At 37.5% G+C, this 25,630-nt stretch overlaps 1 protein-coding gene across 1 annotated transcript in view; it reads right to left on the bottom strand.

Moving 5' to 3' along the window:
- MOCOS (molybdenum cofactor sulfurase) overlaps nt 1-25,630 on the bottom strand; it is a 114,114-nt gene that overhangs the window by 39,460 nt on the left and 49,024 nt on the right. Inside the window, exon 6 of the mRNA XM_053467257.1 lies at nt 4,263-4,462. Within this exon, the coding sequence (XP_053323232.1) occupies nt 4,263-4,462 (200 nt within the window). The remainder of the gene's footprint in view (nt 1-4,262; nt 4,463-25,630) is intronic.

Genomic DNA, 25,630 nt, shown 5'->3' with positions numbered 1-25,630 from the left:
CAAGTTCATCATCATCATGTCTTTATGAACCTTGCTTTGTGCACCCTTATAATCAGTGTTTGGGCTAGGCCCCTTACTTCCAGTGAAGGAAAATTGTAATGCTTCAGCATACCAAGACATTTTGGATACTGCTATGCTTTCAACCTTGTGGGAACAGGTTGGGGAAGTCCTTTTTCTATTCCAGCATGACTGTGCCCCACTGCACAAAGCAAGGTCCATCTTCATAGGTGTACCAACGGCCTTTCTCAGCAACTATCACTCCTGTGTTCCAATGGCATGTGTTCAAATAAAAGATGCAACATTTTCATGAATATTAAAGAAATAATGACAGTGTGTTATTTTACATGGCTCGCTGCTTCCTGGCTACTAAAAAAAGAATTCATTAAAATGTTCTGTTTTGATATTAAACCTTTCTTACATGGTATACAGAGATTTGTGCATTACTCACATTATTTTATTTGATGTATATATATATATATATATATATATATATATATATATACACACACACATTTGGTTAATAGCAAGCAAAGTAAGACAAACATGACCTATTTTTTAATAATGACTGGAGCTTATGTAGATGAATCAGACAACTGAGCAGAGATAAATTAGTAAGAGCATAAGAGCTGAATAACCGAGAGCTTACATTTATGGTCTCACTGCCATGTAAATTATGCAAATTTTTCAGACTAACTGTTAGCTTTTTATATCTTATTAATCCTAATGCCTTATGACAGTTACACTGTTAATGCTCTATTTTACTTTCATTTCGATTAAAATTATATCAGACATTTTTTTTTACTCAGTGTCTAAAGTATTTAAAAGAAAGACGTTTGAATCCAATAGGTCAATGGATTCCGAAACTTTTTCTTAACTTTGGAGTTTGTACAATGTAGTACTGATTCCATTTTAATTTTATGCAACACGGGTTCTATCCAGTATTGTCTGATGGTTCCCAACATTCGCTGGGAGCAATCAACGAAGTACCATCTTGAGAATGAAAGCTCTTCCACTTATACAAACATTAATTGCACTCTCTAGTATTCCAAGCAATTGAATCTTTCCTCTGAAGGTTTAGTCACATAACACTACACAGAAACCATTCTTCCCAAAGGAGTTTTTTTTTGTAGTTTCTAAGACAACCACCAATCATTGCCTGCTTGTGTGTCACATGACAATTAAGCATTCATAACAAAAATTATGAATAAGACAACATTTTATAAGATTAAGCCTTATTACCGACAAAGGATTAGTAACACAGGCATCCAGATATGCAACAGAACACATAAAAGGAGAGGGAGACCTCACAACACTTGCAAGGGTGCCTCTGGTGCACACATGCACACAGATACTCATCCTACCACACACACTAACATAACCAGACACAAACTTTATGCCGCTAACTCACTTACCTCACATCTACTCAGCGTGTCTTTAATGCAGCTGAGGCAGATTTGAGGGGTCCAGGCTTACATCTTTATTGCTAGACTGTCCCTGTCCTTGAGGAGGCAATTGCCCCATTGCCCCCCCATCTGCCCATGTGTAACTCTGAGGTAAATATATATATAAATATATATATATATATATATATATATATATATATATATATATACAGAGTGTGTGTGCAGGTGAAAGGAAAGGCTCCAGACAAGGTAAGGGTGTGAGGTGAGGGGAAGATAGAGTGAGTAAGTGTGTATGCCGGTGTGTTACAGTAAGTGTGTATGTGTAAGAGTTTGTTAGTGTAAATGTTATAGCGAGACTGTGTTTGTTAATATCAGTTAGGGGGGCAGGCATGGGGCATTGCTTGTTCTTAGCTGAAGACCCCAAGCAAAAGGCCCCCAGGTGAAAGAGGTTAACTCCACCTGAGGGTGGAAAATAAGTGTAACAGCCTCACAGAAGTGGTAGAAGTTAATACGGTAAGGGGATTTAGTCCTTTGAGTGCCAGAGGTCTGGGCAAGCCCCCCCCCCCGGGAGAAAAGGACATTTTCAACAGTTTTCGCATTCTTTTGCATAAGGTTAAGTGAAACATTTTTTACTTTACCCATAGAAAACTATGTATTGTTTTTTTGGTACAAGTTCAGCTTTTGGTTGCTAGCTGACTTGAGGCAAATTTTGCATCGCGAGACAATATATGAAGTCCATAAAAAACTACATAAAACGACCAAAATGCATGAGGTTTGTTTAAAGAAATATGCTTTTAAAACATCCCCCTGAGTATATTTCCCTTGAAGATTTGTTGATTTAACTATATACTTTTTGTAAACATATACTGAAAATTAGTAATAACACAAAAAAGTTAATTTAGGATTTTTTAAATAAAAAAAGGTGCAAGTGATAAATTGTATGATAAAACTGGTAGAGCGTGTCGAAATAAATAGATACAAGTATATATTTTCTAAAAGTTCACATCAAAGGCAATACCACAAGAACAAGTTCTTGTTTTTATTAATCCTGTAAGTCGGAAACAACTTTTAAATATATATGTTTAGTACTTTTATTTTTCTTATGCAACAAACACATCATCAGGATATATAATTATGTATTTCTCAAATGCTAATTAAATAGAAAAAAAATACTTCATATGCATCTCCAAAGTCTCCTGAATAACACAATACCACAAGTATGCTATATTACAAAATCACATGATTACAACATCCCCCCACAAATCATGGGTGCACAAAGCAGTTTCATGCCAAGAAATTTTCAAGGATGAATCACATACGCATACACTGTAATTTGGAGACGATAACTACTTCTAAACATCCCAATAAACCCCACTAATTAGACATTGCTTGAAAGTATGCCCCTTGAAGATTTCAAAAACACTCCACTTACCTTTCTAGGTCACCCACAGCAACCGTGAATCGTCCAAGAACTGGGAATTTTTGTTTAAAACAACATATTTGAGTAATGGATGCTGTGGTATAAAACTACACCTAACATAAAAAAACACATAAACTATATTATCCTCTGAAAGAACATGGCTGAAGGACCTCAAACACCCCCTCTAAGTGGACTGCTATAACCAACCAAATCTAACAGGAACACAGGATATTGAGGTTTTTCCTTCTATCTTTTCACATGCCAGGCACATTTTGGGATGGATGCTGGGATACCTAGAACAGGAGATAAAACACAAAAATGAATTTCCCACTTCTCATGAGCATGTAGATACCACATAAGTGTGGTATGTCAGCGTTGCAGACACATAAGACCCCCAAATTATGAGAGCGCAAAGTAGTTTCACCTTTTTAACAGTTAAATCAGGAGGATACCCTTATACATCAAAATAACCGCCATAAGCTATATATTCCCTAATAGCATATTGTCCAAGGACCTCAAATACACCCCACTTACCTTTCCAAGTGGACTACCACTAACAGGACAGGATATAAGGTTTTTCCTTTGGCCTTTTCACATTTTTTCACATATCAGGATCAATGCTGCATGCTTCTTCCTTTTTTCTTTTCTCCTTTTTTTTCTTCCACCCATGCATGGGTTTTGCCTTAGATCCATCCTTGGGTTTGGGGGCAATTTTCTATTTTTTTGGTGTCTCACCAAAGCTAACTGCTTGGTGATTCTATTTAGGGGTTTTGTTAGGAGTTAGGGGTAGTGTTGGGTGCTAGTGTTAGATATTAGGGTTAGGCTACAGTTATTATATACTGTTAGCAATAGGGATGATGATCAGATTAGGTCACTGGCTATTAAACTCTGAGATCATTCAATGATTAGTAACCTAAAGGGTCACTAATCAGCGAACAGATAGCAACTAATAAAGTAAACAAAAAATAAACATTTAAAATACACCAAATAGTTTGTGAGTTTGCAAGGGCAGGCCCATCTTCCCCTTCTGTACCAGTATGTTTAACATCTTTTAATGATATTTAAATGTTTAATTAAACATGTAACATTTATTTAATATGTATCTGAATTCAAAATAATAGCACTTTTTATCAGTAAACTAAATAGCTATTCTGGGTGAGTAAAGTTGGTCCCTGTCCCAGTCTGGCTTTTTTTTTAAAAAAAAGCCTTTTTTTCCTCTTGCCAAGTTATAGATTTGCAGAGATATATCTAGATTTCTGTAGGCTCCACTTAAAACCCCTAAACATTTATGCTACAAGGCCTGTTGTAAGTCAGGATTGCATATAAATATATACCAAAAACAAATGCAGAATAAATTAATAATGTGCTCCAATCAATAGCAGAGAGGCAATTTCACAAATGTTAGCTAATGTATCATGTGAACCTGAAAATAAATGTACCTGAGTGTAGCCAATTATGCTTCCATTTTCATCCAGCACATTAAAATTAATGATTGGGCCTTGCACATCCCAAGTTCTAACCTCGGTGTCACTGTAGATATGTATTACACGCTGCCCATTAGCATAACGCAAGGCAGACAGTACTGAGCAAGTGTAGCTAGCCAAAGCATGGGTATGATTTCTAATATTCTTCATTCCACCTACAAAGCAAAACAAGGAAAATGTATTTAAATAGCGTACATTTGAAAACTGTACTCTATAACCTCATCTTCCTGGCTAATCAAATTGTTTAACAGGAGGAGCATTTTTACAATAAACATAAACCAAAACAACCTCAGTATTGCATTGCTATCATTTTTTAGTCTTTTTTTAGTGACAGAATAAAAATAATCAGTTTTGCTAGAGACTAATACACTCTACTGCTACTCTTTACTCCAGAGTACATTAAAGATGTACATTTACACTAAAAAAAACAGATGACACACATTTGTTTTCTTTTAAAAAACTGTGAAAGCAGGTTACTTTTAGATTGTTTGGTTTCCATGCCTTAAAAATGGAAGATGAGGGGAGTGGAATGTATTATGTTTATCATACCTTGGGATGTCCCAGGGTAGCCTACCCTGAGCTGTGTAGAGACAGTGGAGATGGAGCTAGCCCCACTCAAGAGTGGGACTATGCATTGAAGCGTGACTAGCTCCAGATAGCTGGGAAAGTGACCCAGGGAAGCACTCTTCGATCAAGGCCAAACCTTGAGAGTTCCCAGGTATTATAACAGAATACAATAAAATGTTGGAACAATTTTGCTCTTTTTAACAGTAGAATAATTGCAAAAAGGAATAAGACATATGTATGCTAGTATAGTAAGGGATTAATTTCACTACACCTCAAAACCAACCATCCCACCAAAAGAAAGAAAAATTAAGTTATTTATAGTTTCATTTTTAAAAATATATGGCAGGTAAGGTTCTGGAATCAATCGCTGGAGATACATCTAGCACTATAACTTTTATAGCATTTCTCCCATAGACCAATCAATATCTGTCAATAAAATATATCCTTAATAAAAACATCTTTAAACTATGATAGATAATAAGGTATGTTAAGATATAATAAACAAATCAAAGGCTAAGGTTGTATTTCCCTACGTTTTAGACCTAAGGAACAGAAGATTGTTATTATGTCTTGATATGTAAAACAATAGAATTCAAAGAGGGTGTACTTTCGTTTTCACCCGACCGTATGTGTTACACCCATTTATGATTTTTATCTCACGCAAAACATTCTTCTTTCATAGCGATGAGAACATTGAAAACAAGACTACTTTAGGTTCTAGGTGGTAGAGACAATTTATATGGTTTTATTAATAAAGTTGTTGCATTTTTAATGTGAGAGGGGTTTCTAATAATTGAAGAGGGATTAATTGCAACCCTTTTCCACTCATATAGTTAAAAACCAAACACCAATGAATAATTACAAGTATTTGTGGATAGCATAATCACTGCTTTAATCACTCCTGAAACACTTATCCATGTAAGCTTAAATTGTAGAAACAGATGATTACTTTGATCTAAAGTACAGCAGGTCTACCCACTTATTGTCTTTCATATGACAGCAGAATTTACTTTTCCATTCCAAATAAGTTTTATTTGGATATGAATTAATGTTACTAGTATTCAGGTCCATGTTTGCTAAGGATCATGGCTTACCCTATAGGCTCTAATTTCCCTGCCTCATACATGTCATTCAAGTGTCAGACAATCCCATTTTGTGGAAAATCTGTTTAGCATTTTGCCCATTATCATTAAGGTAAGTGAAACATGTCAATCAGAGACACAATGTGGTCTATAATATGCTATTGTCAGGAAATAGCATTCCCAGATGTTTTGGTGGGAATCTATAGTAGGTATCCAAAAATGGACTAGGGCCACAGGGAAGGAAAGCTTGGTCTCATCTCTTGGGTAAATTCCCTAATTAGTCAAGTGGTCAGTCGCATACCCTTGCATGTTGGCACTCGCAGTACAACTCATAGAATCAGTAATCTGTGAGTAGTTTCTGAGGGGATGCAAGTGCTCAATGTCAACTTTTCCTCGCACAAAACAGGCTAAATTACACTCCTCCATTTAAAATAAACAAAATGAGAGTCCCCAGGACCCACTGTTAACTATGGGCAGGTTACCCTAACCCTATGCATAGTGGGGTTGCGGGTAATTAAAGTATCTAGGGAGGATATATGGCCCTATACACTCCCACCCTCTTCTCTTCCCCTTTGGGAAGCCAAATAATATTAAAAAAAGGAGGCACAGGTAGGGGGGTTAACTATTAAAACATGACCCTAGGGGATCAACTTGAATACGTTTACTGACCCTGTGAGACCATGTTTGTCCTTTCAGTGACCCTGTGTGGAGTTGTAACCTTGAGAATATGTGCAGGTGTATGTGGGAGGATGTGTGGATGATGATTGTCCTAGGATTAATGCAGAGACCTTGAATGACTTTTTCCAGATTTTTTTCTTTTTTCTAGTTTTGACCGGTTTCAACCAGTGTAAGCCTGGGTACATGGTGTCCTATTTTGACTGGGGGGCTTACTTTGTATAAATTGTATAATCATACAATCATACAATAAATACTGGAACAAGGACCGCTTTTGTTTCAGAGGCAGATTGGACTTCAAGCTTGCTGATTCTCTGAAAAAGAAAAAGAACTTCATAGGCTCTCCTTGTTGTGTTTGAGGGAAAGACTGCAACAACATTTGGAGAATTGGAATTCAAACATCTCAAGAGCATGAACCAGTGATCCAAGAGCACTCAATAAACGGTTATTTGAGAGGTAAAGTGCTTTAGCTAGTTGAGTGTTCCTTGTGATTGCTCCCTACTGACTGTGGTTTCACCAGAGTGATGGAACCCCGCATTGAGTAGTTATTCCACCTTTTGTATTATGAGAATGGTTTAATTATAGCAGCCAAAAAGAGATAACGCAACTGGGTTATGGAAAAGTAACATAAATCTGCAGTTGTCACTAGATAAAAGATGGCATCCTGTAATTTGGTTACGGAAGACCAACATAAATCGACAGCTACTGGATAACAAAAGGAATCCTGTAACTGGGTTATGGAATGATAACTTAACATTGTAACAGTTATCAGGCCTTAAGTCTGTGGTAATTACAATGGGGACTTGTTATACCACAAAGAACAGGGAGAGTCAACAGAAGGGAACTCCCTTTTATCAAATGACCCAGAAATTTGGTACACTGGTTGGAAAATATCAGAACCTGTGGAATCTGTTAACCCAGAACCAGACATACTCCCGTGGAAGAAAAAAAAATAGGCAGTTAAATATTAAAAATTCAGATAAAGTATTACCAAATTTAATTGCTGTATGGGTCAACAAGCTATGACATTTTTCATATAACATCAATAATGTTGTTTACAATAGATTTCCCTGTGAGAGAATGTGCGCACTTGATAAGTTGATATATTTCAAATTCTTGAAACCCACCTTTTTGGACAAGCACACAAACTTTCCTCCTAACACTCAATCAGCACTCTAATCATGCCATTTGAATGAACAACAACCTTTACAGATCATCCTGACTCCACTGACTCATACCCATCAAAGCAGTCCTCTCCTTCTGTTTCAGTTCGCCCTCAACCACCAACTAGATTGTAAGCTCGCAAGAGCAGGGTGCTCTTTTCCTTTTGTACCAGTTTGTTATTGTGTGTGATTTTAATTGTAACAACGCTATGGAATCTGATGTTGCTATATAAATAAACATAATGTAATGTAAATAAAAGTATTTTACTATGGAAATAAAGAAAAAATATATATGCTTATTATTATAAGAGAAAATTGAGTCTTTCCTTGAAATTGATACATTTTTTTAAATTTATTTTTTGTGGAACATGCAGGGTGATGAGAGAGTCCATATAAATTTTTTTTTTTCACATATCACAAATATCTTTTTTTTTGCAAATCTGCATGATGTCAACTGCCTAGTACTGACATAGGTGCAAACAGTGGAAATGTAGAATTGACACTAATATTAGAGAAATCAAGTGTAGTCTGTGGTCACAATTATACGGACAGAATCAGCAGAAAATGTGTTTAGAAATGTAAGTCCTTTCAAAAGAAGCCAAAGTTATGTTTATACTTTAGAAGTTACAAGGTGTTTTCTCAAGGCGACTGGCAGTGCCTGCTGCAAAACAGTGATCAGTTCATTGACAGTAACTAACTATTCCTGCAGTGATACCATTTATACCTAGATCAGTCGAAGGGATGGTATTTTACCACCATGTGCTTAAATCTGGTATATCTGTTTGATTATGCTTTGGAAGAATCAAAGCATGATAGAATCACATTTCATCTAGTGTGTGGTTGTTGTAGCAATTAACAATCTCTGCACCTTTACGTACTACATGGAGCAAGCCCTCTCCTTAAAACCCTATGTGATCTTTGCAGTAGATAGGTTGTTTAACATGTTTCTGAATGGATGATATAAAAGAAAGGTTTTACCCAGAGGACCCAAGCTTTATAACCTTGGCTTGGTTGGCTGTGGAATTAACATCCATTAATCCAGACAGAATATTTCATTGCAATCCTGGAGGTTACCAAGTTGCCATAGCATTACAGGAGGACTGGGTGGATTGGCCACACAATCAAATAAAGAAGCTGTTTTGTGTTCTTAATGTAACTTACTCAAGTAATGGATTGAAAGAAAAATGAAAAAAGTGAGGCTGCATTGTTAATGTAATTTTTCCATTTCCCATTATATAGACAAAAGGAAAGTCTGTGTGTTATACCAATAATAATTTCTAACAGTGACGGTGTTTTATATTTGTTCAATGAAGAAGTCACAGGTGAAGCAGGGAATTACAATCAATAGCTTGGAAATGTTAAGGCCAAATGTGTTATAAAACAGTGTTACCCTTTTAGGCTTCATTGAAGTTAATAGACGCATATTTTATATGCATAAACAAAGAGTGCAGAATGGTAGAAAAAGAGCTTTTAGACCCAGAAGAGTGCTAATCCCAACCGTTTGTCTTTGAAGAGAAGTTAAAGCAAACATTTATGCTTTTTACAATATGAAAGAACATTTTGTACCATTCGCAAATACTTCCATATTGTCACGTTTGGGATGTTGTTTATAACCTTAAACAAGCAGCCTGTGATCTGATGTAAACAACAATGTTCTTAAACTGTATATGAGGGGATAGAGACTGAATTATATGCCACTATAAAGTAAGGAAGAGGAGTGGAGTAGGCGGCTGGAATTGTGGAGGATGGGATGAGAGTGAGCAATTGGAAGTATGCAGGAAGGGACCAGTTGGAGATGCCTAGTATTGGAGTGGATTGCGGAGTCTTAAAGTATGGAGAATGTGATTAATTAACCCCTTCAAGACTGGGACGTACCTGGTACTTCCTGGTCATACGTCACCGCCAGACCGGGAAGTACCAGGTACATCATCGATGATGCGCAATCCAGCGTCGCTATGAATGCTGGGATCGCGAGGGGCGGCTGCTACTGACCGCTGGGTGTGCCCAGCGATCCGTAGCAGCCACTCCCCCTCAATTCCGTGCACGTGATCGCTTTGAAGCGAATCACTAGCAGGGAATTAAAATATTTTCAATTTTCAAGGGAGGACGCAGTATGCAAACGCCGGTCCTGAAGGGGTTAAAACCTGTTCTTAAAATGACATTATGGAGCTTGAAAAATAGGCCAGCTACCTACTTTAGTTATGAAGGAAAGCTATAGAAGTTACATATGTTTACATTAGGAAAAGGTGTCTTAGAGGGTATATGATATTATACAAATACAGTGAAGGAAAAAAAATTTGATCCCCTGCTGATTTTGTATGTTTGCCCACTGACAAAAACATGATCAGTCTATAATTTTACTGGTAGGCTTGTTTGAACAGTGAGAGACAGAATAACAACAAAAAAATCCAGAATAACGCTTTTGCAAAAAAGTTATAAATTGATTTGCATTTTACTCAGTGAAATAAGTATTTGACCCCTTTGCAAAACATGACTTAGTACTTGGTGGCAAAACGCTTGTTGACAATCACAGACATTGTAGTTGGCCACCAGGTTTACACACATCTCAGGAGGGATTTTGTCCCACTCCTCTTTGCAGATCCTCTCCAAGTCATTAAGTTTTCGAGGCTGACGTCAGTCCTGGCCGCGTCCCGCAAGGGAAGGCTCCGGGTAGCTGGAACCCAGAAGTTCCCAGGTATGCTAATCAGGGAAGAAGGCACAGATGTCTAAAAAGAAATGTTGCCATTATGGCCTGTTTAAATTTATTTTTTTACAAGTAGGCCTCAGAAATATTGTAGCCTTATTAGATTCATCTAATGTAAATATTAAGCAAAGGAAGTTGGCTTTGACAGGATAATGTATTCATTTATTACCGTATTTGCTCGATTATAAGACAAGGTTTTTTTCAGAGCAAATGCTCTGAAAAATACCCCTCGTCTTCTAATCGGGGTCGTCTTCTAATCAGACCTCAAATAGAGGTCTGATTAGGAGACTAAGATCCAGATCCCCCGCACAGCTGCAGGGGACCTGGATCCTCCTGTCTCACCCCCCCCCCATCATACACACACTTACCGGTGCTTCCTGCTGTGTTGCCGGGGCAGCGGGTTGACGTCTACGCGATCCGCGTAGACAACATCCGCTGCAGCCGGAAGGAGGTGTGGCTAGCAGCGGGGGTTGTCTGCGTCCGTCGCGTAGACCTTCCCCGACTGTCAGAGATCAGAGTTCCCCGCACCGGTGCTGCACCGGTGTGGGGAACTCTGATCTCTGACAGCCGGGGAAAGTATACGCGACGGACGCATACAAACCCCCGCTACCAACTCCACCTCCTTCCGGCTGCCGCGGAAGGTGACGTCAACCCGCTGCCCCGGCTGGAAGCACCGGTAAGAGAGGGCTGAGAGGGGTGAGAGGGGAGAGAGGGGTGAGAGAGGGGAGAGGGGGTGAGAGAGAGAGTGTGTGTGTGTTAGTTAAATGGGGGTATAGGGTGTTAGTTAAATGGGGGTATAGGGTGTGTGTGTTAAATGGGGGCATAGGGCATTTCTGGAGTGGCGTTAAGGATTTAATAGAGCACTCTGCCTCCTGAAATGCCTTATACCTCCCTATATGCCACTCTGCCCCATAATATGCCTTTTAACCCCCTAAATGCCAGAGTGGCATATAGGGGTATAAGGCATTTCTGGAGGCAGAGTGCTCTATACAATGCCTTTTAACTCCCTTAATGCCATTCTGCCTCCTGAAATGCCTTATTTCTCCCTATATGCCACTCTGCCCCATAATATGCATTTTAACCCCCTAAATGCCAGAATGGGATATAGGGGTATAAGGCATTTCTGGAGGCAGAGTGGCACATAGGGGGTCAAAAGGCATACCATGGGGCACAGTGGCATATAGAGGGTTAAAAGGCATATCATGGGCCACAGTGCCATATTGGAGTGGCAAGCCTGGGGGCAGATGTGCGTAACTGGGGGACAGGTTGGAAAATACAAGAAATAAAAACAAAAAAAATATTTTTCTCAATCATAGCTTTTATTAAAAAACCGTTAAAAGTTTTTCAGGGTAATGGTCCAACAAGGACATTAAAACTCACACCCTACCCTAGCACCCTCCCACTCTTAATGTTAAAAGGCTAACGTGCTTTTCTTGGCACACAAATAAGTTCTTAATGTGATCTATGTATTTATCACCTTTGTGCCCTTTTTCCTATGCTCTTTAAAGTCAGTTAATAGAGAAAAAAATAACTGTCAATATAAGGAATAAATAAAAACTATGTGTACATAAATGGCATAAATATCCATCAGAAGAAACATTTTGTATAATAATCCTGTTTATTCGTTATTTCTAAAAAAGATTTCTAAGTGCTATTCACTGCTCAGCATGCTGCATTAGCTTACTCGAGACATACATCGTTCTATTTTTATAATTAACCAAGCAGCATAAATAAATAACGAAGGAACTCCATGTCTCCATGTGTCAACAGGGGTCTTCATTTCTGTTTTGACTGCCTTATGTAGAAGAAGGTAGTATGTTGTTTTCGGTGTCACAATTATCCTTGTTCATATGACATACTGATCATCACACTTCACACCTTTATTTCTAAACTATAAAAATGTTCCTTCAATGTGTTTTGATTTGTTACCTTTCATATACAGGGTATTCAAGACACACAAGCTTATTGTCATTATAATGTTTGAGAGCAGATGCCACAAAAGAACAAATTAGCATTTCAATGTCAGATTTTTATAAGAAAAGTCACTCAACTCTACCAAAAAAATATTTTACATTTGCTTAACTGTGTGGTCTGTCAATTACCTGTTACCATGGGATTGTGTTCTAAAATCCTGAAATTTTTTATCTAATTTGCTTAATCTTTTGAGCCCACGCATATTATCACATTTTATGTTTATGAGAATGGTTGTATTAATATAATTCCATTTTTTCAATATATACACACACCATTAAAACTAGCCACATCAGGTGTTTGTTACAAAATGTGCAGTATCATTACTTAATAGTTTGCATTAATGCTTTTCGAAACTGGAAATGTATTTATATATTACAGTATGCAGTACGGTTAGACTAATTTTCAAATATGTGAGTGAAAGCAGATCCACGCTCCATCATTGCTACTAATAAAACATTCATGCGTCTGATCGTTCCTCTACACTGCTCAGTTCATTTTTCATACTACTAAAAAAAAGCTGAGGGATCAGAACCTCTCCAAATCTAAAAGCCAAACCAGTGTTGGCAACCCTTTTGGTGAGTGGAAAGTTAACCTATGACCCTAATACAACTCAATGATTCTACGCACTATATCATTGGTTGTAGAGGATTGATTTTGTTCTTGTCTCCCTTTCACAGAGCTCTACTATAACATGTAATGTCTTTTTTTTTTTTTTTTGGTATTTTATCAATTGACAACTTGGTCTCCCCTATGCTTGTTGGGGTAAAATTAATGGCCCCAAGCTGGGTGATGTAATGTGACAACACATGTATGCTGTGACATTCAGGAGATTCTTCACTGCTGCTAATCACATTTTTTTAGTGCTGTCAGGAAAGCAGTGCTGCACAGCCCTGCTTCCTAATCACAGTGTGATCAGTGACAGGGAGATCGCTGCAAGCACGTTGAAGTGACTATGATCATATCTCGGGACCTTTCATATCATTTATGAGAAAACAATATACAACAACGTACAGTCTTGCATTAGCACCTCCTGTTTGTTAACATGGGTTTCTGGATTTTTCTGGTGTTGTTAATTGTATTCAGCATTATTCATAAAGAAGCCTATACTTTGGTGAAGCAGATAAAGCATTTCCAGCTCTCTTCTAAAATTCCCTTTAAATAATGCCTTTACCAAGGTATCGAGTGACCAAGAATGTTAAATACGGCTATATATATATATACAAATACCCACTGACAATAAGTGTGTGCTGGCATGCTAGGGTGTGCTGTAAAGGCAGGAAGCATAATAATACAGATGGTAATATTTGTTTATTTAATCCTCAGTTCCACAGAGAACAGTAAGCACTATATTCTGTTTATTAACAAACACAACCCTAGAAGCAAATCGAGAAGCTATAACAAGTAATGAGAAATTGAGACTTATTAATATTTGAGCGGCTTTACGTAGATCTTTGCAATCTTTACATCCAATGGAGATACCTCCTACGACAAACACAGTGCTTTAATGAAGTGTGAGTTATACACAACAATTTAGTATTGCTTTTGGCTCTGAGCCTAAACGTGTGCATAAAGTTACTTCAAATGACAATTTTTGGGAGAAAACGTATAGACTCGAAACAATGACGAGCCATGTGGCTAGTTAATCTACCTGAGTATCTTGATACAGTTGGTATGATTAAGATGCTAAGCTAATTTCCAGCTTTGGCGCAAAATTAGTTAGGCTTTTCTTCTGCTTTTATTGGTTGCTTCATGTGCCATTTTTGTGATGTAGCAATAAAGTTTCCCAGACAATTATAGTGCTGTTTACTTTAGGCCCTGTCCAACATAACGAACAACACCTAACCTAACAAGGATTTTACATATAGAGATATAATTTTGATACCTCTTCATGTATGTTTTATGTTACCTTATCAAGCCCTAGCTTCATTAACACCAATGTAGGTTGAAGTTCTGCACCAAAAGGACATCATGAGAAAATCAAATTACGCTTCATTTAGTTCAAATACTGGCCTATGGTGTGTTGTACCCATTTTGTATCCACACCCATGTCTAACACTACTGTGGCTGTAGATGTGCTCTACCATTATTACACAATGGTATAACAGGGGGGCAACAATTTACAGACGACAACACCTAAAGTGGGGTAGTTTTACAAATTGAAAATCATTTTGTTACGCTGGGGGCATGAAATAAAATATATCAAATTATTATGCTTGAAATAAAAGTACAGCTTATTCAAAAGTAAAACTAAATTTGCTTTTTAAAGATGTATTTTTTGTTACAAGTAGAACAAGGTACTTGATGGTAAGAAGTACTTATCCATCAAGCAATACCATCAGGGAGGCATCTGATTGGCTGCAAATGTATTCCACAGCATGACAATGACCCCAAACATACAGCCAAAGTCATTGAGAACTAACTTCACCTTAAAGAAAAAAAGCAGTCCTGGGAGTGATGGTATTGCCCCCCAAATCTGTGGTTAGTTCTTCAAGATGTTTGGAACAACATACTTTAAGGTTCCTTCAAAAACTGTGTGCAAGTCTACCTAGAAGAATTGATGCTGTTTTGAAGGCGAAGGGTGGTCACACCAAATATATTTATCTGTATATATATTCAAGTATAAGGTCTTCTTGTAACTAGACGCCTCTAGTGTTTTAAGGATATGTTTACTATTAAATTCTAAATTTAAAAAATAGTTGCCAATGCTTACACTGGTTTTATTGAACCACCTAACTTTAACCACTTAACAACTGGTATTACTGAGCCACCAAACCACGGCACATCTGTTAAGCCCCAAAAGTACTGCATGTTTCTCAAAGCAGAAACTTCTAAAAGCCTCCTCTTGCACACAACAAAACACATATCGCTTTTAGATTTGTTCTACTGTTTCAACTAATTCTCATATTTTAGCGACGGAATCCTTTTATGATGGTGCCTGTCAGCTTTAATTATCTGCATGACAAGCAAAAGAAACAACGTTTGTCTGAAGCAGTAAGACACACTCCCAGCTGAATGAAAAGATGTACTCTGTGATTCAAACTTCATTATGTTGTATAAAAAGTGCAATATTTTGGATTAGCAAAGAATTTTTCTTTTTTCAGATAAGCGCATTAATGGTTCTAAATCTGAGAGCTGGATAGCACCATTATGTTTATTTTTTAATCTTTTTTTTCTGAATTTACCCACTTAGAGTTTTGCAATGCAAGTCTCCAAGGTAGAACAGAGAGAAGAGCTTGTAGGGTAAAAGTATGTTGTGTTTTGTTTCTGGATCATTTAAGTCTTGTCGAATGTTCCATTTCAGAAATAATTTATTAGTAAGCCTATAACAACTCCTCGGAAAAAAAAATACTGTAAAGCCTAGTCATTTCAATTATTCATCGGGTTTTAGATAAACCAAAAGAAAAATATGATATCTTAAATTTGATACTTTTCCCACTTCTTATAACATTGTGTCTTGTACTTGCGCAAGAAACGTATGCAACACTTTGTGCAGTATGGGGCATGGCAAACTAAATTTATAGGCAAACTAAGACAAACAACACAAGCTAAATCAGTGTTATTACACTGGAATACCAAGAAATTTATAGGAATACCATGCAGTTCCTCTAAAGTTCTTTATGGGAGGCAGGATGTGCAAAGCCAGGAGTCAGAGCTGGCAGGACAGAAGGACAATGCTAGCCCAAATGGAAAAGGAGTAAGGGATTCTACGACCAAAATGGGTGCAGCCAAACGCAGCCATCCAGAGATGACAGCCTACCAGATGTCTGGTAATCAGTAAACCTCAAAACTATGAAAAGAGGTATACTAATTCAACGTAATCACTAGATCTATAAATGAATCATAATTACATTGCTCCATCTAAGAAAAGTTAAACACAGAAGTTAAAATGGGATGGGTACTATCAATTATGTGAACTTTAATTTCTTTAAATGTCCATCATCATCAGTCATTAAATACAAGCGGCAAAAAAAATAAATCAAAAGAGGGGAACCTCTTTAAGTCTTTTAATTGATTTTCTAATGTAACATGACTTTTATAGCAAACCAATTTTTCCTTGCAAATATATTTATAGGTTGAATACCGAGATCTAATTAAAGTTGTTAATAAATAGAAGAACACAAATTAATTATGAGAATGGATTGTTATAATAAATTGCAATTTTCCTGATGGTTTCAAGTATGAAATTAAATGCTTATTTTAAGATACAAAAGCCTAGAAAAAATTGTAGTTATCAAACCCCTATATTCACTGTTCAGCAATGAATATTAAAGGTCAGTTATGATTATTTTTGACTTAACTGTTTCTGGCATTGAATGCAACTAAACCAAATGATAGCTTCTGAGAACTATCCCTGTTTTTTTCTTTCTTTTTGAATATCCCGCTTTTATTCACTGAAAGGGCCTTTTGCACCAGAACTGCGTTTTCAAGTCACCAAGTTCAATTTATATGGGTTACTAGTGTATGTGCCCTTTACTGAAATTATGTGGCCAAAATCTCTCTTTCCCGTTTCTCTATCCCGCCTCCCTTCTTTCTTTCTCCCTCTTCTCTCTCTCTCTCCAGATCTCCTTCTATCTGTCTTATCTTATTTTCCCAGTTCTCTCTCTCCCTTCTAACTTCAACTTTTCTCTGCCATCCCTTGACAGATCTCTTCCCAAGTAACATACAGAACAACACAATCCAGACTATGAACCTATGAAGAGACATCTACCCTTTATCTCTTTGTAATGATCAGTTGACTCCTAAATGTTGGATGAAAAGCAGCAGCTTGCATGTCACAAAAAATCAACCAGAATTGTTGAGGTCACATTCTAGCTTCTAGGGATTTAGCATCATCTCCATTTAAATTAATATAATCTATTCTGTAAGCCTCATTACTAAATTTTATGATCAAGTCCAGGGCTAGACAAACCCCAGGGTTTTGCGGGACAAGGGTGTAAAACTGGCCAGGGGACCAATGTAAAGCAGTGAAGAGGGTGCCGTGAGGCACTCATGAAGTTCACATAACGTGCATTACGTGACCCCACTGGGCCCCTCACGGCACCTGCTTCACTGAATCCCTGCAGGAAGGCATTCACAATGGCAGTAGATAAGCAGCGGCATGGCAGGTCTCTATGAGGTTAGGAAGAGAGTGGTATATGTCCACCGAGTAATATATATATATATATAACAGTCCATCTTCCCATCTTTCTGCATCCAAATCCCTCTACAATCTTCTACAGGCTTAAAAGCCACAGAAATATTATTGGCTTTTTAAAGTTAAAATTAGTAGGAGAAAGTATGACAGAATCGGCAGGGAATTCAAAACAAAATGTACAGCATAGTTAAAAACCTGGGGTTGACAGCTGGGAAGTACATCTCCACTCTTATGTAAAATAAGGGATTGTATTCCATGACCAAATAATATTCACAAGACTGCAAGTACATATGTATATGCTTAAGAATTCAGTTCACAATGAATGATATTTAATATTAAAAACGGTGTGCTGGACTTTATGGTGGACATTGCTTGGATTTAAAATATATGCTCATTATTCTACTTTAGTAATCCCAGTGTAGCTGCACCATTCCTCTACGGAATGAACATCTTGTACATTAAGAGCACAATTTGCTATAACGAAGAGACACTTCTGGATAAAATACAGATAAAACCTACTTTTCTCGTTTTAATGTTTTGTTATGTTCAGATATTTTACTAATGAATAGCCAAATATTCTGTTCCTACTGGGACAGTTCCATTTGACATAGATGGCACCCGAAAACTAATATAATAAATAAGCTTTAATATACATAATATAAATGCAAATATTATCAAAATTATGGGAAACATTCTAAAATCATTAGAAACCTATAAAGGGACAGACTAGTATCCTATTGGGGTCTTGTTAGAAAATCCAAAACTCCTGTGTTAGAGCAAATGCAAATACCTGGAAATATTTTGCCTAGCCCACAACTACATCAGAGATGCCCAATCTTGGTGACTCCCATCTAAAACTAGAATGGTTACCATAAAACTGAATCAGGGGTACTGAATTACATTAAGCACACTGAGACTCCCTACATTTAATGTAGTAGTGGGCTAAGTTTTACATGGCACGTAATGTAACGGAATCTCCTCAGATCTGAGTTTTTGAATCGTCTTTTTGCAGTATGTAACTGCTGGGCTTGCATTGATTTGCAAGATTCCTTGCTTTTGTGAATAAACTTCCATGTGAAACTATAAAAGATGTCAGATTTGCTAAGGTTTATAAGTTCCACAAAGCATTTGCAGATGTATACCCCTCCTTTCAACAGAAGCACCTGGGAGAGGAGTTAAATGATACAGAAGTCTCTTTCCATCCCCAATAAGTAAACAGTTCCTACACTGATTTGAAGGCAATGAAATGCACAAATATACTCCAGTATGCAATGAAAATTAAAATAGGCCTGGAAGGGTCTTTTAACTTACAACCTATGCAAAAGCCATATAAATGCTTCTCTTTTAGGGAGAAAACATAATTTATTATTAACGTGCGGCATACTCTCAACATAAGGTTTCCACATGAGGATACCTGTGAGGGAAATGTGGTCACACCAGGGATGTGTATGTGGACATACCGGGAAGAGAGCATGGTTGCGGCAGGAGACACCCACCCTGCCTGCCAGGACTATGCAATAATCATTTCTAATCATGTGTACCAGCAGCCACTAGTGGCCACCCTTCCCTCTCTGGAGCACCCATATCGAATTACTTGGGATAGCTGAGCCTTGTTACCTGAGTTTAGCCCTGCCTTTATATACCTGCTCTGCTGTTCAGTCTGGGCCTTTACATTGTTTGGCTTGGGTCCCTGTTAGTCTGCTTGCAGCTAAAGATCTGTTTTCCTGTTCTGATTACCTGTGTATAACCTTGGCTACGTTCTTGATCCTGATTTGTGTACCAGACCATATTCCAAGCGGTGTGTCCTGCCTGAGGGCTTGAAAGCCTTGTGCCCTGGCCTTGCTACAGTTCCCCTGCCCTTGCTACAGTTCCCCTGTCCTGTCCGTGGGCTTCCTGCCATCTGCCCTGCCCATGGGCTTCCTTCCGTCTGCCATGCCCGTGGGCTTCCTTCCGTCTGCCCTGCCCGTGGGATTCCTGCCGTCTGCCCTGCCCGTGGGCTGTCTGTCTTGCCCGGGGGTCAACACTTTACAGTCCATGTGTTACGAGTTACAATCTATTCTTGTATATCAGCCTGGTGTGAGGCTGTTATCTCTTGATATCTCCTGCAATTGGGCTGCTACCTGACCTGCTGGCCCAGGTCCTGACATATACCCAAATACTCACCATGTGAGCTGCAGAGCATTGTGGGGCAGGAGCTGCAATGATGGTCTGTGCTGCAACATTTTACTACTTCCTGGTCTGGGGTGGGGGGATCAGAGGATCTGCCCTACTGACCAATTACCTCCACTGCGTGAAAAAAGCAGGACAGTGAGGCAGGTACATGAGACAGTGCCCAAAAATTTGGACTATCCTGCAAAAACTGTGAGATTTGGAGGTATGCCAACAGTGCTTGGGGTGGAGGTCACTGATGAACCAACAACTCCCTCCATACTTTAAGAAGATAAAAAAATAAAATAAATATTAAAAATACATTAATGTAACATATAAACACAAATTAATCCAGAGAGAGGAAATTTCCAAACTGTTTTTAGGGTAGATTATTGCATTATTCTGATTCTCCTTGCTACAATGCCAAACAATATAATACTTATTTTACATCTCTACCAACGATTTTAATTCTGTAAAGACTTTGATACTGTTCTAATAAATTGGATTACTGTATCTACCATATTTAGATGTACCTCACCCAAAAGGTAATCAAGAGCCAGAGTTATCAAACAAGCTAACTGTAAAATGTGTTTCTTTTCAAATAACTCCTATTAGCTCCTCCTGAAGCTTGGCACGTGGCTCCTTGTTATATTAAACCATTGGCATTAGCCTGTCTTCTATTGACCAAGTCTAACACCGTGCCAACATTCTTGTTAAAGTTGACAGATTAATAGCCAAAAGGGAAATCCAATCAAACAAGCCTATTGTAATGTGACAGATGTTGCTGTAATACATTGAATGACAAGTCTGTTGGAACCAATTTCTAAAGCTGAGAAAACAGGCAGGTGTTTTATACGGTTATCTAAGTTAACAAATAAGTACAGAATGAGATTGTTCAGGTAGGAACAATCATAAGTAGTGAATTATAAACATGCATATCTCCAAATAAGAATGCCAACAAGATTTTTTTTCTATCCATAGTAAAGGTATGTTCAGTTATATAATTAATTTATGTTACTACCTATATAAAGTAGACACCCATCCTTGTAATATAATTTATTTTAAGATAGGGGTTTGGAACACACATAATGCAACTTGCTCCACCATATTGGAAGTGAAGTCTAAGTTGTATCTAATAAATTCCAAGAGACATACTCCATTAGTCTCTTCCACTGAGGATGGACCCAAAATGGTGCTCAACAAAGTCTGTTCCTTCAAACAAACTGTAGAAATGTTACTTACATAGTGGCTGTGTATATTTACTGTACTGACAACTGGTTTCAGAAAGAATAATACAACACATTGTTCGCACAACTGTGTTCATTTTTTATTTGAATCCTTCCGTTTTTTCTTAATTTTTCCAAAATATTTTCAGCTAATTACATTTGGAGATGTACCGTAAATCCCTCAGTGATTTGGAGGCTATACAATTTTTCATATTTATTAAGCATTGCTTAACTATCTTGAGGTAGACGAGCTAACTAATCAGCATGTGGCCAATAAAAAGAAACATCACAGAACATTTCAAAAGCACATTCTTTGTTCACGAGGGATCGGAAAAAAGGCAGCTTTCAACAAATGTGTGTCTTAAGAGGATAGAGTTTATGTTTTACGTTTTGTTTGATTTCTTCTCCAAAAGTCAATTATAAATAGGTTGCACTTCACATCTTTTAAGACAGAACTCTATGACATTGTTGCAATTATAGCCATTCCAAACTCTTCTGGATTTAACACCTTTGTAACCAAACACAGCATTCGGAACATCATTCCTAATACTATGGAGTGCCAGAACCATTCCCATAAATAATGATTTAATAGCGTGCCTCATTCATAATTTTGCAGAGAGCATATGATAAAAAAGCACAGATAGGTTAAAAATGAAAAAGCTTCCTAAAAGGTCTGTATGTTTTTTTTTTTTTATAAGATTAAACCCTTTTCAGTAGGAAGTGAGTTTTTAATAGTTTTCTCTTAACCTCTTAATCTCTTCCTTACCCCTTTCTAAATGTGATGGATAGCCATGCTCTGAACCTAGGAAACCAAATGAGAGATTGAAAGAAACAAAGCTCTCAAGTTAAAGATATTATATTCAACATAGGTTGACTGTCTTTGCCAAGGTTGTAACTTAAAGTAGTCTGCAAATGGTAATTTAATGGTAAAATGGAGTATTTCCAGGAAATTGCCTATTGGCATCTACACACTTTTCTTTTATTGGCAGTTCTGATGCCTCAGTTAGTGTGCAAAAGTTTAGTGTAGGGGTTTGTGTATCCAGCTGTTGGCCACATGCATGTCATTGTTCAGCCACTGGCCTTAAAGTACCAGCGCCGACTTTATGTCTATTCAGCTCCTGAGTATTTCTGAGCACTTGTGCTAGACTACCTGTATTGGTAAAAGGCATTAACAAAACAAACAGAGATAATAGAAAGTAATGAGTAGAATGTAGTATATGTGTTTAATAATCTCTTGGAATGAGACATTAAAACCATTCTAACATAATTTATAGATAGAAGTAGGGTTTATTTGCTATGAACGAGCTGGCAGGAGAGTTGGGTTTCAACTCACCAACTTCAGTATGCATTATGAAGTGCCAAACCTTTTGAGGATCAACTGCAAGAAGATATTAGTTGGCCCTATATAATGCATAGATAAATCTGTGAGATTAACTCCACGACTATACATTATATGGGGCCAGCTCATCCCTTCTCGCTGAATGGTGTTTTACTTCTTCTTTGCTTTCCAAGGGAATGTTTCTCTCTTGAATGAGTTGCTCTAATTTAATTAATTTGGACTATGTATTGTGTATATTTAATAGCCAGTGTGACAAATTTCTGGGCCCTAATGTTACTGGGTGTTATTAGACACTCCCTACATTTTCATGGACTGCCCCTCCCCATTGAAACACAGTATGAATGCAAAATACAAGAGGTCACTCTTTTTGATGTGTACCCCCTCTGCCGCACCTGCTCAATCTACATTATATGAATGATAAATATTTATGGAGAAGAATACAAAATTGCGGTCTGCAAGGCTTTTATTTATTTATCTGTTTATTTAATTATATATCTGGCAGGTTATGGAATCTGCCAGAATGTGCAATTCTCTACATTGCTTGGCTCTGCCAGCATTTATATATTTGATTGAAAAGAAGCAATTGTGATGTGATTTTTTTTGCAAGCTGAACACAGCATCTTTATCATGAAGAGGGAATATTTTACTTTGTACCATAGAAATCCTTCTGAATTAAAAAAAAAATGAATTCTAGTTGCCATTAAGTAAGCGATCATAATTACCATGCTGGTTAATGTTCAGATTACAGACAATGCATACATTACTTTTTTCAAAGGTCCTTTAAATTCATTTGAAAGTGAAGAAGCCCAGAGTTTCTATTTGTAAGATCTCACATCCCTTTCAAGTTGATGAGCCTATGACTTTATATCCCCATGAATGGAAGAGAATTTTCATAATTTGCTCCTTTTTCATTCTGTCAATCATTTTAATCTTGAGGCTTCAAAAGAAAAATGTTGATTACATCTTGTTAGGCATCTAACTGTTCAGTTATGAATGCTTAAGAGGATTGTAAAGAACAATGTATTTTGCTTGGTGATAAACCTCAAACAACAGATAATGGTTAAAATGGAATAGTTCTGGAAATAGAATGTATATATCATACTCACACTTTGCAGGTATCCATTTCTGTTAGGTAGCACAGTTGATGGATGCCCAGCAAATATTTGATTAAAAGGGAGCTGCTTTTGGCTTTTATAACAACTATATTTTTATCTTATAGGTACAATAGATTTTAAGTTTATAGGTAAGGGGCTGATTTTTATGACATAATTTGGACAACTACCATGCGTAATAACTGCCCTGAAATTATTTCCCATATCCACACTGACAAAGGCTGTCTGGACCATAGAAACGTAGAATTTGACCGCAGATAAGAACCATTCAGCACATCTAGTGTGCCCATTTTTCCTCTTGTAGAAACAAAGACCTTAATCATTCCTTGGTCTTGTCTTAGATTGAGGGAGGATACCTCAATCTGGCGTGGCCAGAGCCTCCAATGACGAAGAGGGCTTGGCTAAGGGCGGGACGAGTAGTGATTGATGATCACTACTCCATTGAGACATACTGATGAGGGATGGGTCTCTGTAGCTGGTTGGGAGGAGCTATCTCCTAGCGGGCCATTTAAACCCACAGCGCCTCATTACTTGATTGTTCAAGTCCCTACCTATACCTGTTTGCTGATACCTGTTTACTGATACTTGTTTGCTGATACCCTTTTGGATTTACTGGACTTTTGACCTTGGCTTGTTTATGGACTTTGATGTTACTCTCCTACCTCCTACCTAAGACCTCGGATTGCTGTACGGTACCGTTTATGCCTTTTTTCTACTCATGGTGCTGCCACAACCACAAGGGATTCTGGGTAGGCGCATGCAAATAAGGTTAACAATTATCACCTTTTGCCTCTATATCCACTTTATACATGGATCCCTTGAAAGTAATTGCCCGCTGTACAAGACAGCCTTATAGACAAAACTCGGGAAGAGGAGCTACCTCCTAGCGGGCAAAGGGTGGTCACACCAAATATTCATTTGATTTAGATTTCTCTGCTGTTCGCTCCCTTTGCATTTTGTTTAATGATAAAAATAATCTATTAACGTCAATTTTTGAAAGCATTCTTACTTTACAGCATTTTTTCACACCTGCTTTAAACTTTTGCACAGTACTGTAAATTATTCTTGTAATCTGTAAACACTCTCACATGGGTTTATGCAGTGAACAACACTGTAAAATATAGGATTTAGGGGAAAAAAGTAGCACATCCACTTTAAGTGGAAATGCCAGTGTTTACCTAAGGACATATTGTACATCACTAACTAGAGTTCTTGGTGCACGGGGTAGGTTAGGAGGTCCTGCCAGGTGCTGATTGCGCTTCTAGATGCGCCAGGATTTTAAGCTTGTGGCACTTGGGGAAGCTGCCCCTCTTGCCCCATAGAAGTTACAGAACTGTTGAACATCTTCAAAGTGGCTGAATGGATTTTATTAATACTAATTCCATTGGTGTTGTTGCTAATTCAAGAGAGATAGTCACAAAATAGTTTTGATAATTACAGAAGACTTAAATATTATACATTGTTTAAAATCTAGCCTTCAAATTAATCTTTGAGGTTTGGGAGGAGTGCGGGGTGTTGGTTTGATAAGTGGACATTCTTTTTTGCTAATCAGTGCTCTATTGAAGGTTTCTTCATCTCAGAAGTGTTTTGCAGGGGAACATTTTTGAAAAGAAATACTTCACATAAGCAGGTGCATATGTTGTTTTTTGACATTTAGATGTTTGCTAAATAGTTTAAACATAAAATATATTCTAAACCTGCATGATGGAAACTATCGTCTATATAGCATTGAAAGAGGGGAAAAATATCACCAAAAATGCAGAATAGTTCATGTACATTACATATTAATATGTAATACTGTTCACCTTTAATGTTTTTAGCATAAAAAGCTAAAATATGGTTTTAATTTATTTTCTTCTGAGGCAGTCCTAGTTAGTGAATGCTGAATTCATTTTATAGCCCAGAGGAACTGATCTGTACAGTTATCTTAGCCTAGATTTTGACATAAAATTCTTTGAAGCATCAATAAAGAAGTCATTTGATATAAGACTGCTATAAAATTACCGTTAGTGGAAGTTAGTTTCACAGAATCATTGGAACTTAGTGGTAGTTGGTTTCACGGAATCATTGAAACCTACAGAGGTCCCCAAGGGATACAGCATATCACATTATACAAATGAAAATGTATCATATCAAACCTAAAATACACATGGTGTAAAGTAGGCAAACAAATAAATCTGACAACATTGCAGAGTGACA

This window comes from Spea bombifrons, chromosome 5 (assembly GCF_027358695.1).
Source record: "Spea bombifrons isolate aSpeBom1 chromosome 5, aSpeBom1.2.pri, whole genome shotgun sequence".
In the NCBI taxonomy this organism is placed as follows: domain Eukaryota; kingdom Metazoa; phylum Chordata; class Amphibia; order Anura; family Pelobatidae; genus Spea; species Spea bombifrons.
Note: the sequence above shows the minus strand (reverse complement) of the source record. Positions and strands in the feature narration are given on the sequence as shown.